The sequence below is a fragment of the Thunnus maccoyii genome, chromosome 18, assembly GCF_910596095.1.
Source record: "Thunnus maccoyii chromosome 18, fThuMac1.1, whole genome shotgun sequence".
Lineage (NCBI taxonomy): Eukaryota > Metazoa > Chordata > Actinopteri > Scombriformes > Scombridae > Thunnus > Thunnus maccoyii.
In genome coordinates this window covers 16,609,001-16,622,623 of record NC_056550.1, presented here as the reverse complement: position 1 = coordinate 16,622,623, position 13,623 = coordinate 16,609,001, and the positions used below count along the sequence as shown (strand labels likewise).

General features: G+C 40.3%; 1 protein-coding gene across 2 annotated transcripts in view; it reads right to left on the bottom strand.

The window, feature by feature from the left end:
* cyth1a (cytohesin 1a) overlaps positions 1-13,623 on the bottom strand; it is a 39,710-nt gene that overhangs the window by 21,931 nt on the left and 4,156 nt on the right. The window contains exon 1 of one of the 2 annotated variants that reach the window (XM_042392448.1): positions 3,254-3,527. The exons of the other annotated variant lie outside the window; for it this stretch is intronic. Within the exon in view, the coding sequence (XP_042248382.1) occupies positions 3,254-3,281 (28 nt within the window). The 5' untranslated portion in view covers positions 3,282-3,527. Of the gene's footprint in view, positions 1-3,253; positions 3,528-13,623 lie in introns of those variants that run through there. 2 annotated transcript variants of the gene reach the window in all.

The window sequence follows — 13,623 nt, the reverse complement described above, 5'->3', positions numbered from 1 at the left end:
AAACCTGTGGCTAAACCCACCCATCCTGTGGGAAATGAAATAACAGACATTCTTCCTTCTTTCTAACTTTAATTCTTCAGCTCTGTCACAACATGATGGTGTTCAGGTGTGATTTGAAGCCAGGGGAGGTCACCAAAGGACACCAACAAAGCAGCTATACAATTCGGCATGCAGGGTTGAACTGTTTACATCTTTCACAAAGTTTCTATGGTGCTGGATGTTTCTCATTGTCAAACGTATTCTTTGTGTTTCAGAAAGAGACAACACACAGTCACACGAACATGAACTGTTCTCTATCATTTGTAAAGTCAACAAGTAATCAGAAATTATTAGTATCTGCTTTTTCATGTCAGGAACTGCTTTCAGTTGTACCCAATTTTTTCTGCAGCCTAAACAGCTACTAGACTGTAACCAAATTCTGACTTGCATTAGATCTGTATTTGATAGGCAAATCAGAACACTCCTGTTTTCGCTGGGGAGTTCCCGCCAGGCGCCATTTTGATTTTCTGGGGCCTATCAAGAGTTTTGTCCTGTATGAAGAAAGTAACTCAAGGCGTGTCTATACCTGCTGCAGACAAACCTGAAAGTCACTGATATCAGTGCTGGGAGAGAAGAGAGAAAAATGAACTGCAGGCTAAACTGTGTAAGACAGACCCAAAAAAAGTAGGAAGAAGTCAAACTGAGAGATTTTGGTTTCCATTCCTGGAGAGAGAAAAGAAAAGCTCAGCTGTGTGTGCATGTTGCTGACAAGAACATGTTACCAAAATGAGGCCCAGTTGCAGAGTGGCTGACAAACTCCTGCCAGACTCCAGTCTACAGTATCCTCTCATATACTTAAAAATTGAGGACCGGCTGACCTGGCAGTGGAAGGCAGAGGTTATGGCTACTCACAGGCCTGCGTGATGACAAGTTTATGAGAGAAAATATAGCCTAGCTCTCATGCAAATTATCTATAACAGTCGACTGTGTTAAAGGTAAATGTGGTGACATTTAGAGCACGTCAGGTAGCTAAATCCTATTATCCTGACAGGCAGCAACATGAGCAACGACCAGCAAGTTTCATAAAAGCTGGGGAAATCTTACTTTTGCTTGATATGATGATGAGGAGGAGGAGGACAAGTCAGTGATTTGATTTAAAAACAAAAAATTCTACACTTCTTTCAAGCTGGATCTTAACATGGAAATGAATTCAGTTAGTTAATTTGATTTTGATTCTAATTTTTTAGTCTTTTGTCATGTAAAAAAATGTTTTTGCTGATTACATGTTCACAAATGTGAAGGTCTGCTATTTTCTTTTTGAGATCATTTCTTTTATTCTAATGAAACTAAGGGAATATTACAACAAATCTGTTGGATATGGTTACTTGTAATGGACAAATATTGTAGTCTAAGTGGTTATTTGATTTAAATGTTTTTACTTGTCAACATACAATGTGATATCTGATGTTGATTGTCATGCAAGCTGAAGACGAATTCCTACTTTTGTGCAACAAAGTTGGACAATAAAATTGTTTTGATTTAGATTTGATTGAAAAAATTCGATAAAAAGAATTAACTGTGAAAATCATTATAAATGTAGTCCTACATTTAGCCCAATGTAACTGTGGCTGGCAACAGTAGCTGTTTTATATCATTATTTTTGTGCCTCTTTCAGTGACTGATGATACTGCTCTAAAAAATGTCAGCAATGTAGCAAACTGAGTGTTGCTGAGCTACCAAACCTGAGACCTGCAAACACACAACACCCTGCTGTATAGTAAATACACATTTATCAAATTGGATTATAGCAGTAACTATACAGAATGAACACTGGCCTGAGTGGAGGGGAGGGCTGCAACCAATGCAGAAAGAAGGCTAAAATATGATTATGGGGAGAAGATGACGATTATCAAACCACCGGGGCATTAGTGCCAGGCAGGGCACATTGTTCTGCAGCGCCCATTAGAGCTCTCAATGCTGCTCATTAGGGAACCATTAGTGACAACTACTTTAACTTCCCAGACCACCCACCGCTAAGTGGCAGAGACAAATGGACTTGAAGAGAATCGACTGCTCCTCTCTCTCATCTCTTTGCCTGTAAAAACAATGCAGTAGTGTGCCAGCCAGGCCACTGAGGACCCTCTCCATCAGCAGCAGCACATAACAGGATCAGTCAGTCAGACGTTCACTGTTCTCTAACACGATTAGCAGTGACGCAAGTCAAGGGTGCTAATTAATGCTGCCAGGCTAACCAAGCCAAACAGATGAAAAGCATCACACTCAACACTGAGCAACAAAGGCTTTCTGTTTGACTTCAAAGGCTGCACACTCATTTACGTTAATAGGTTTTGTTGTGATAATAAAATAATCTTATGTAATAGAATTACAGTCACACTTTAATACAGATTAAATCGATAATATACAATCATCACAGCTGCTGGGCTCCTATAGGAGTAATATAACCTTGAAAATCCCGTCAAAAGGGAGGAATAATAAAGAAAACGTATATGTAACATGAATGATAGTGTGCTGCTGCTATGTGGACACTGGAGGAGTTAACTGTCTGCTCCCACACCTGTTGCTGCTGATTGCTGAGCATTCACTGAAAAATGACACTGAGCATGTTCGCTCTTAGGCAAAAGCTGTTAAACTGTGTTAACACTTTTCCACTAAAGCTAGGCTATAAATGTGTTACTAAGGCATTTATACAAGCGGTTACCAAACAACACCCACAGTGATAGAATCTCAACCTGCAAATATGGTTGAGATGCATACTTACAGCAGAATGACAAGTTTTAAACGGTGGCAATGTGTTAACAATAAATGAAATAGTCTATGCAAAACACAAACTTTAAATGGCATTGCTAACCTATAGGGTCTTTTTTAAACACTCAATGGTATTATATCTTATTGTAGATTGAAAACAGAAATGATAAAATGTTAAATGTGTTTCTTAGTGAAGGCATGGGAAGTTTAATCTTTTAGGAAAAACACTGGGGTTGATAAAATATGCAGAAAGTTGACTCAGTGAATACAACAGTGGTGGTACAAATGGCAGAGTAAACAGTGTCAACAAGGCCAAACACAGAGAGAGGATCGAGCTCTCAGTGCACACGTTTGATTTCTGAGTTACCTTAAAAAATTCACTTATAAAAATAGCCTCACATAGTTTCAGACGGCCGAGTGAACTTCCCGTAACGATTTGTTCAACTAAACACAGTCCCGTGGAGCCATTTAAACAGTAACAATGTATTTCCTTGACAATTTCACTCACCAACACCGTCTTCTGATTTTAACACCATGCTGCCTGAGCCTCGCAGGTCCGACTCCACGAAAGTTTCAAAGAGGTTTCCGAGCGTCGAAAGTTTGACCGGATGATAATAATATCGATTAATTTGTTGTTCTTGTTTTAGTTTCTGTCGCAAAGTTAACAAACACACCGGGGGGAATGGCTTTCCTCGGTAAATGGAGGCTGTGGCTCTGTCGACAGCTCAAGGGAGTGGTTTTAAGAGACGATTCACGTCACGATGTACTTTAACCAGCCAGTCTTTCCTGCGCGCGATCCTCTGTCAAGACCCGCCGTACAAAAACAACACGCTTCCGGTAAGCACTTTCATTATAAAACTCATATGACGGAACGCCATATGGTACCCCAGCTCAGTGGTTCTCAACCTTTTTGGCGTACATCAGGCCGCGGACCCGTATTTGATACGATGTAGGCTCAGAGATCCCCAACTGATAATAACTGTCTACATTGTAGATTGGCAGATTAACAGTGAAGAGTGTGAAGCCTATGAACAGAATAGTCATTTTTATACATTCGCTCATTGGACTAACTTCTAGTCAACGAAATAATAGTGAAATTAAAATGTTCCCCATTCTTCTGGGGACCCCTGGAAACCCTTCAAGGGCCCCAAATAATTCATTTGAAATAACTGAGTTGAATTACATAATGAGCCATCTTTTATTTTTGCACCTTATTTGACTGGGGCTTAATCTGCATCAAGACATTTTAGAATATGCTCACCCCCAGAAAGAATTATATATATAATTATATATATATGTGAAATAATGATGTTTGTGGTGATAGCTCAGAGCTGGATTTTGAGACAGTTCACTGAGCAAGCCATGACCCTCCCTGATGGATGTGGACATCTACACTCACACAAAAAGAAAAGAAAAAGAGTTATTTGGTCATATTTATTTAAATAAAACACTCGAACACTGTAAATGTCAGTCTTGTTATGAAATCTGTCGTGCAGCTCTGCCACATGGGCACAGAACAGCATCTAAACACTGAATTGAATAATGGACTGATGCATTACTGTGAATGGTATTGCACACGTACATATAGTTTAAAGCAACAACATGCATTTAAATACATGATATATTAAAATAAATCACTCACTCTACCTACCCTTCATCTTTGAGTGCATTACATTTCTCATGTCTCAGCAAATCAATTCAAACTATTTTTAAAATAACATACTGGGTTGCAAGAAATCAAATGGGTCTATCATAATTAGCTATCATTTTAGACTTTTATTTTGAAAAAAACACATGCTCCATATCCGGTAATAGTCTCCAATCTCTGTGTAATTAATTCAGGCTGAAGGTGCAGCAAATGGGTCAAATGACGCGTCGGCCGCCTGTGGATATCTGTCCTGTTGCTTTGGGCACTTCTCTCTCTCCCTCTCTTTCTCTCTCTCTCTCTCTCTCTCACACACACACACACACACACACACGCACACACACTCACACTAAACTGTTGTTGGGACAGGGTTGAGTGGGGGCAGGGAGAGTGATTGACACACACAGATAGGTTACAGCAGTTCATTGCTGCTGATCTTGCGCCTGCATTTCATTCACCACATCCGCAAACAGACAGACTTTTTACCTCAGAAACAAAATACTGTGAAACACCTGTTGACTATTCACACGAAGGAAATTCCTGTACATTCCCATAGGGACTTTAACTCTGGTATCTTTACAGAAAGTCATTTGAAACTTCATTTATAATAACATTGTCACACTTTATGTTTTTTTTTAAATATCTGCGATCCTCCTAAAAGCTACAGTGGGAAAAACTGCAGCTATTTTTTTTTTTTAATCACACAGGATGTTTCAGTGGTTCATGTAAAGAGTTGTTTGTCATTATTACACAACTCCAACAAGAAATGTGTATATACGGATGTGTAATTTATGATGAAACTGGTTCTACCAAATCCTGGTTAGACTGAGCAACATGTTTTACACCTGATGCAACTATTCATTATCTGTTCCGAAATAAACACCTCCTCTTTTTTTTAATTTATTACTTTTGTGTTTCATCCTGGCCCACCAACAGACAGTATATTCACATTTTATGCTGCCTGTGATCAAAGGTGCATCTGATGGGGGTCTCTTTGTTCTAGTAGGGAGACATTTCTTGGCTGCATATTTTAGGGGAAAACTGAGGGCAGATAGCAGAGCTACCCAGCTTTCCAGTCCCTTGTTAAAACTGAATAAATCAGCCTGTTATTTGTATAACACCTGCACGAATGTGCTGCTGTCAGATAGGAAAGGGCCGAGCCTGTCCCTGCCTGTTGATGAATACAGGAGGGTTAAGAGGAATGCTACGCCGACAGCCACTGAAAGAGGCCAGGTAGAGGGAGAAAACAGCTCCTCTATGTTTTTCTTTTTCTCTCTTCTATCCTATCTGATGATGCACTGGGAGAAAACAATGTGAAAGCAGTTGGATGTTTGTATGACTAACCACGGATCCAGGAATCAAGACCAAACACTGGAATTCACCTCTTGTCTGAAGATATTGCCTCAGAGAGTAAAATCACCAGGACATCTTAGAATGAAAAGCCCTACAGACTGCATGGCCACTTCAGTTGAAGGGCTCTACTTGATGGCATGGCCCGTGAATGCCTCAGTTGTGCTGCCCAAACTCAACAAGACAATGTAGTCTGTGTGAAGTGAACCGTCTTCACATAAAGGTTCAATTCATTGTTACGGGTTCATCCTTTCCCCCGGGCACTGCTGTAAATCTGTGCTAAAGCCCAGAACAAGTGAATGCAGAGAGCCGTTTGACCTTTAAATGAAATGATCATGAGCTGATATCAACACATGAAGTAAATTGTTGTCTGCAACTTCCTAATGTACACAAAAGACATGCAGAACTGAAATGCTGGAATAAATGTGAGTGTTTGTGCAAACGTCAAATCAGCGTCATACTGGATTATCAAGTATAAAGAGGTTTTTGGTCTTGCATGTTAAAAGATGCAGCTGATTAGTGGCTTCAATGAGTCGAACAAATTCCTCTTGAGAAAGTTTATCCTTTGTTTTATTCACACGTCTCTGTTGCTCTGCTGTTGGTTGAACAGGTTTTAGTTGATGCTTTATTGTTTTTCCGTGTTCACACAGTGTGATTCAATTTGAAAATAGCTAACAGGAACATGTGGCAATGTAAAGTAATACAACACAGTAACAACACAAACTATAGCCTCAAGAAAAAAAAATGTATCAACACCTCTCTGACACAGTTTCTACAAAAAATAACGATATAGGCTTTTCAATATAAGTATTTCCCTGCAGTGTTCTTTGAGAACTTACACAATCTTCTCTGTCTACAATGAAGAACTGATAGTTCAGTTAAAAATCAAGACACACCTTTTTTTGACAGCGTGACAGCAGCAAGAGGAACCCTCTAAATCTGCATAAGCTGAAATAGCTCACTAACACCCAGGAACACTTTAACTTCACACGAGCTTTGCTCATATTATGAAATATCAGTTGTTCAATCTTAGCGCACTATGTTAAACCCTTGGATTACAGACAGAGCCAATCCTGAGGAGAGATCCTGGTTTGAAAGGCGCCTCTCTGCCTGTCTGCTGGCTGACTGTGTAATCAAACCTACTGATTGTAAAGAGCAAATCAGCAGGAGAGAGTGTGTATTATCATTATTCCTTATAGATGTGATCACAAAAAAAGAGGATAAGAATAATGGATGCAGATAAAACAGGTCAATTGTAAATTGAGGAAATAATTAAACATATAATGTGTGACTAAGTTCACTCCAAAGAGGTGATGTGCCCTTATACTGTACCTACACAAAGGTTACACAGCTAGTCAGGTGGAAAACTGACTTCAAATTATGACACCTGCAAGATTCAACACTTAAAGGGATATTCCTGCAGTTTAGAGCATCGCCTTCATAAAGTTTTGCGAGAGAAAAAAGAGAAAATTGATGCAGCTGAGTGTGAGATAACCTGACTTTAAGTCCATAGTATGAGCCAAACTCCAAAAAAAAAAAAGGATCCTACACTTCCCAAAATGCAACTCGAAAGTGTATCTCTGTTAGATCCCCATGTTTGGTAAGCACCCATGTCCTTCAAACACTCCCAGGCTTTAAAAATTTGTTGTCTTCAAACTCAAGCCAAAAAGCTTCTACAGCCTCCAAAAGCAGAGACGACATTATACAAGTAAACAAGGGTGTCCCCTGAATTGAATGCTTGCCTGGAGAAAGTGGTGACTGGTTCCAGCTCTCTCAGCTCTCCATAATAACAACTATAACGGCACAATAAGGTCAATCCTGAAACCACAAGGCTCGGTTATTGTACCACAAGGTACAAAGAAACAACACAGTGACAGTTTGCTAAGTTACAATAGCAAATCTGCAATTTTAAATCTATGTTTTAAATTAATTATATGAAATTGTGAGCAAATCATCTCTACCCGTCCTATGAGAAGAAATACCAATAGTGACCCCTGCTGATCATTTGTATAAATTACAGTCATACCTGCAGAATTAAAGAGAGGCCAGTGAAAGACTTCCATGCAGAGACATTAACAATAAATCAGTTCCATAAATGTTTCACTTGCTAACAGTCCTGTTTTTTTTCTGGCACACAAACAAAATTCAGGCTTGTTGAGAAATGGGAGGTTAGTGTCCGCCAACTAGAAACAAGTAAACACCGGGCATGAAAAATGACTCTGTTACCATAAAGATTACTATGGTAGACATTCTTTGGTATAATCTGTGGCTAGAGTTTTGTTGCTTTACATGTGACTCATTGCATAGGCTGATTTTGAAAACCACAGCTTTCTTTTTGCAGGTGCAGTCAGTGGTAATGAGACTTTTGGATTGATCCGTCCTATAATTTTCTGGGTGAGAGAGGGAGGGCAGACCTGAACGATTAATTACTGACATGAGTCATATAACAAATACAATCTAGCTCTGGTGTCACTTTTACATATATATGAGTGAGAGACAAATACGCAGTGAGTGGCTTATCTCATTTCGAATTATAAACATTCAAGCTCTATTTTAAATAATACATATCCTTCACTGCGCATGCAATATGTCTTTTACTTTCTAAGAAACTCATTTCACATTTTTTAATCCCATTTTTTGCCATTGTGTCAGCAGAAGAAAGGACAAATATCATAAAAACACTCAGATGGAGAAAAGTCTATTTATTATAACAGTACAACATTAAGCTAATGAATAAAGCAATAGGTGGGCCGTAAAGCAAAAGAATGAGCCACCCAGGCTTTTTCTATATAGCATCCATCAACTGAAGTCAACACTACACTCTACACACATATACATACAGAAATACTGCTGTCAGAAGCTGTGATTTCACAAATGAGTTTTAGGAAGAAGGTGTGAAATGCAGGGAGCTCCTGATGAGTAGGACAGTAGGACAAGTCACTCCTCCTCATGCCATAGATTCACAGCATTCTGCATACAAATTTGCATTTGACATGGTTACACCAACAAAGACTATCACTGCCTTGGTAGGCTATACAGCCTGACAACACGATTGTGCATGTAATTATCATTGTAAAACTGGGTATGCCATCATCTGTAATTAATTGTGCATGAGTATGAGTAATAAGCAGTCTTGAGGAATCACAAAATAAAACCGCTGAGGACTTTTAGGCCTGCAGCATGTCTATACTGCTATGCGTTTACAGTGCAACAACCACATTCTAAATAACCTCCTAGACAGAACAATAACCGCTGAAAAACATTATTTCCCTTCTGTGTTTACCAGACTAACCATGCTCCGTTCATCTCATCTCATCTCTCATTTTATCAAGATAAAATCGAAAAACCAAGAGAAAAACAAACTCTCTCACGTCACCAGAAAGATCTTTTTTGGCTTACAGAGCTGTGTGGATTTTATCTGCCTGTGTTTTGATACCCACACACTCCTCTTTGAAGTAGCTCACTGGCAGACTCTGTCTGTTTTAGCACCCAAAACACGTCAAACCAGTGGAAAACATTTCTGTCTCGTCTAAATCTTGTAAGGAAGCAACATAAATGTGAAATCTGTCTCATGTCTAAGATATTAACATTAATTAAGTGTGTATGAAGAGTTTACTGGTTGATTAGGCCTTCAAATCAGAGATATCTGTGCATTATTTATTATCATGCGAAGTTTTAAGTTTCTATCCCATAATTCAGTGCTTCCCCTTAAAAGGTTACAAGACATGATAGCAAGATAGAAGAAAAAGGGGAAAAATGATACACAAAGTAGGTTTATTTTCTTCTGATTTTCCTCCAATATTTGGGTTTTTTTAGTGTAAAATAGTGGATAGTTTTACCTCTTCACGCCTCTAAAAACTGATTGAATCAAACAATCTGAGAAGGGAACATCACTCTTTGGTTGAACTGCTCCCAGCTCATAGACACACCCAACCTGTGACAACAGATACACATAACTTTAAAGGTTCACAAGCCAACAAGTGTGGAAAACCACTGCCATAATAACATCAGCATCATCACCAACCATCACCACTGCACCATACCCTACTTTAAAAAAGACTGATTTTACAAATAAATATTCAACCACTGACGGGGCTGTATATGCTCCCAAACAGGTCTCTGTGTCCTCAGCTGCCGCCACATCCCACACAAATAATTTCCATGTCAGTGAGCAGCCATAGCACACCTGCCTCACAGTGCAGACGGCCCTGTGCTAATATTAATCAGCTAAATTACTATCATGTCTCCTTTAAGCGGTGCACTGCCCGCTCTCACTCTCAGTCTCATGTGAAGATTAACTGGGCATGATGTTTCGTCACACTCACAGTAACTGTGAATGTTAAACTCACAGTAACACTTACAGTTGGAAAGGGCACTGACATAACACTGTACATGTGCTTAATTAATATAGATGAAAGGGAGGAGTGACTGAGAAGATTGAAACATCAATTTATATCCCCTGTGAAACATGAAGATTCTGGGAAATTGACTCATTTCCCCAAAGACGCAACTACATAAGGTCAGCAGGAGAAGGAGCCAAGTGTTTTTTTCTTCTAACTTCTTAATCGTGTTTGCACTTGTTGTTTTATGTCAAACAGCATGCAGCTATATTTTAGGGTAGGTGATTTAATAGTGCTGCTGATACAATGTGAACTTGCTGGACAATCATTAGATGAGTCACACATGAATCACTTGTATGATTCATGATTAAAAAAAGAAACACCGACACTTGCAGTACACTGTCCAATCTCTGCCCACCGCAAGAGGTCCAAAATGTAATGGCTGCCATCACAACATGAATGTTTTTATTACAGTTTAAGCACAAAAAAAACACCTGCAGGTGGTTGATAGCTTAAGTGAAGCCTTTTGAAACAAATCATTTCACATTCACAAAATTAAAATGACATATCAGTGTTCTAATCTAATTAAATTCACTTGAAAACACATCATGATGACTCTTTCTTTAAGTCATATTTGCTTGTGTGACAAAAATCTGTCAAGACCTAAACCACAAACCAGAATGATCCAGATTACTTCCTCCTTGAGTATCCAAAACTAATAAAGTCCACTCTTTTCACGCACAAACCCCAGTGCTGATTCAGGTGTTTTGAAATCACTGAGACAGCACTGCTTCCCCTTGCTATGCACTCAGTCAGCTGATTCACCACAACCCCAGCGAAGCTGCTTTAGTCATGTCAACAGTCTGCCAACACAGTTTCAAACACTTCCAATGGGAACCTGCACGCCACCCGCAGTATAACGTAATGCAGTTGCAACACTTAACAACCAAACCCAAAAAAACACATCACACTTACACATCAGCTGCACCACTACTCTACAGAATGGAAGAACAAATCAGGAAATACGGAGACAGATGGTGAGTATAAACAAACTCCTAAAGAGGCTAAGAGACATCTTAGCCAGCTCCGCTCCTGTCTGCTCCTCCATCTGTAATTAACCGGGGATCACTGAGAGTTGTTTATCCAAGTTTAAGAGGTGATATCCAGTAAACACAGCACCGCCTGCATCCCTGTTATCTAAGGGCACAGCAACTAGTAGCGAGGGCAAGAAGAGACGTTCTCATGCACGGCCAAGCGAGACAGGAACAGAAACGTTAGCCCGGAGTATATCATTCTGTGTGGCTGATGAGCTTTGTTGTGTGGATGGCTGTGGGACCTGCTGGAGATTAGATCCTCTCAGTAACAATTACCATTAGCTTGCTCTCTCAGTGTGTGCGCACACAGGGCAGAGGTTTAAGTCGTGCTTAATGAGAGAGCCTCCTTAGCCACAAGAAGCTCTCTCTATTTCTGTCTAACTGTTATCATCTGACCCAGAGCGCACACCAGCAAGTGAAATGCACCGTCAACCCCCAGGTTATCTTACACGCTACCAAAACTCATAAGAAGTTCATTCAAAACTAATAATGATGATGTCTTCAACCAGCCAACAAACAAATCATCTTACTTCAACACAATAAGGCTCACAGTTCTGACTTTACTTTACCTGGAGCTTGCTGGACCTCATTCACAGCCGGACACAAGAACGTCTGAAAGCTGGACACGCAAAGTTCACTCACTGTTCCCATAGCTCCAGAATGCTTGCTTAATATGCGTATCTGCGTGTGAAGGTATGTCTCCGATAGTGGCTGTGTGAGTGTCTCAAGCTGCTCCCTCCTTACAATTCAGATTGAGATGGAGGAAAAGGGAAGTTGAGAAGGCCCAGACTCCCTGCTGCGGCTGCCGACAGTCACCCTGTGCTCCCAGCACTTCAGTCCATGAAGAGACTCCAACTGTAAAGGTCTTGCTCTGTGTCACTCTGCTTCACCTAATCCCTGGTCAGATGAATCCTCTGCTCCCCTGGCCAATCTCTCACACTCAACTACTTTCTCTTCCCCGTCAATTAGAATGTGCAACTTGCTAGGACACCGAAATCACTTCTGCTTTCTCCCTGTTCCCCTTTCGTGCTCCGTGTCTCAGCCTCCCTCTATCCTCCTCTGCTCTCTCTCTCTCTCTCTCTCTCTCTCTCTCTTTACCACTTGCACTCTCTTGCTACTTTACATACTAATTCAAGCTGATATTCTTCGACTGCATGTACAAATGGAAAAGTTATGTTGTATTTGAAAGCATACATTATTTAGCTTTTTTTAGGACTTTTGCAGAGAATAAGTATGCCTGATTAAAAAATTGAAAAACATTCACAAGAAAAATCAATTAAAGAAACACTCAAGTCTTTCTGTGCATGAGAATCACGTTGAACTATCAGTGAACTATGTGTTTTTCTGTCTGTGAGCCACACAATACAGTTTTGAAGTTCCATCTCCACCCTCTGTTGCTTTTAGCTTCTAGTCACTCATCATTTTGGCTTCAAAAGCCTTACACATAAAATCAAGATTTCATTGTTGCCTGGCAACGGGTTAGAAGTAATGATGTGCTCCTGGGCAAAACACTGTGAGCCATTTGTTTTGATTAGATTATTTTCACACCTATTGAGGTTATTCACCACGAATACATTCCCATTTTGGGGTCTGGGAGCCACATAACACGTATGGGGCACTTACACACACACACACATGCACACACATGCTCACAACAAAATTAATTGGTCTGCTTCTGTCACAGATGTGTTCATAATCAACGACAATTGACTTCATTTTCCATTTCCTCTTTAGAGCAAAGCGAAAATGTTTACCTGCACTCTTGAACTGGTGCAACTCTGCCTGCCACTCTGAATTAGCCTGCCTGTCAGTCACACATAGTGTCGCTCACTCCTTCACAGCAGCCTCGCTCATTCACTGTCAGTCATTAATTAATACGTCAACCCTGCCCTCTCTGTCAATCACACCGCCAAGGGCAGCATGAAAGCATCTCAAGCTAAGTGGCAGTTACTAAGCTAAATAAGGGAGATCACATACCCTATTTGTGGAGTTAGCGTGGCTATGATATCACCTCCGATCTATCCATCATCGCTGCCTGGTTCATTGCCAGAGGGCCGAGCGCCTAAAACTCACCCCTGCATGAACTGCAAAGTCAGTCCTGGCCACTTTAAAATGCTGCAGCTGCACATCACCCAGAGGAGCAGCTCTGTCACAGGAGGAACAGCAGCACGGCACGCAGTGAAGTCAGCACAAATGTTTCTCTTCTTTTTTTTGGTATGCATATTCCTCCCCCTCTGCTCTACGTTACCTCTCTGAATGAGAGTGTGTTGTAAACAATTTTCTGAGCACCTGCAAAAAGTATGAAGATGTAAACAGGTGGGTGGGATAGATGGATAGATAGATAGATAGATAGACAGACAGATAGATAGTGAGTAGATGTGTAGAGTGCACTCCTCAGCCTCATACCAAGTCCTCCCTTCGAGCAAGGTCGAAAAAAATACATCAATTC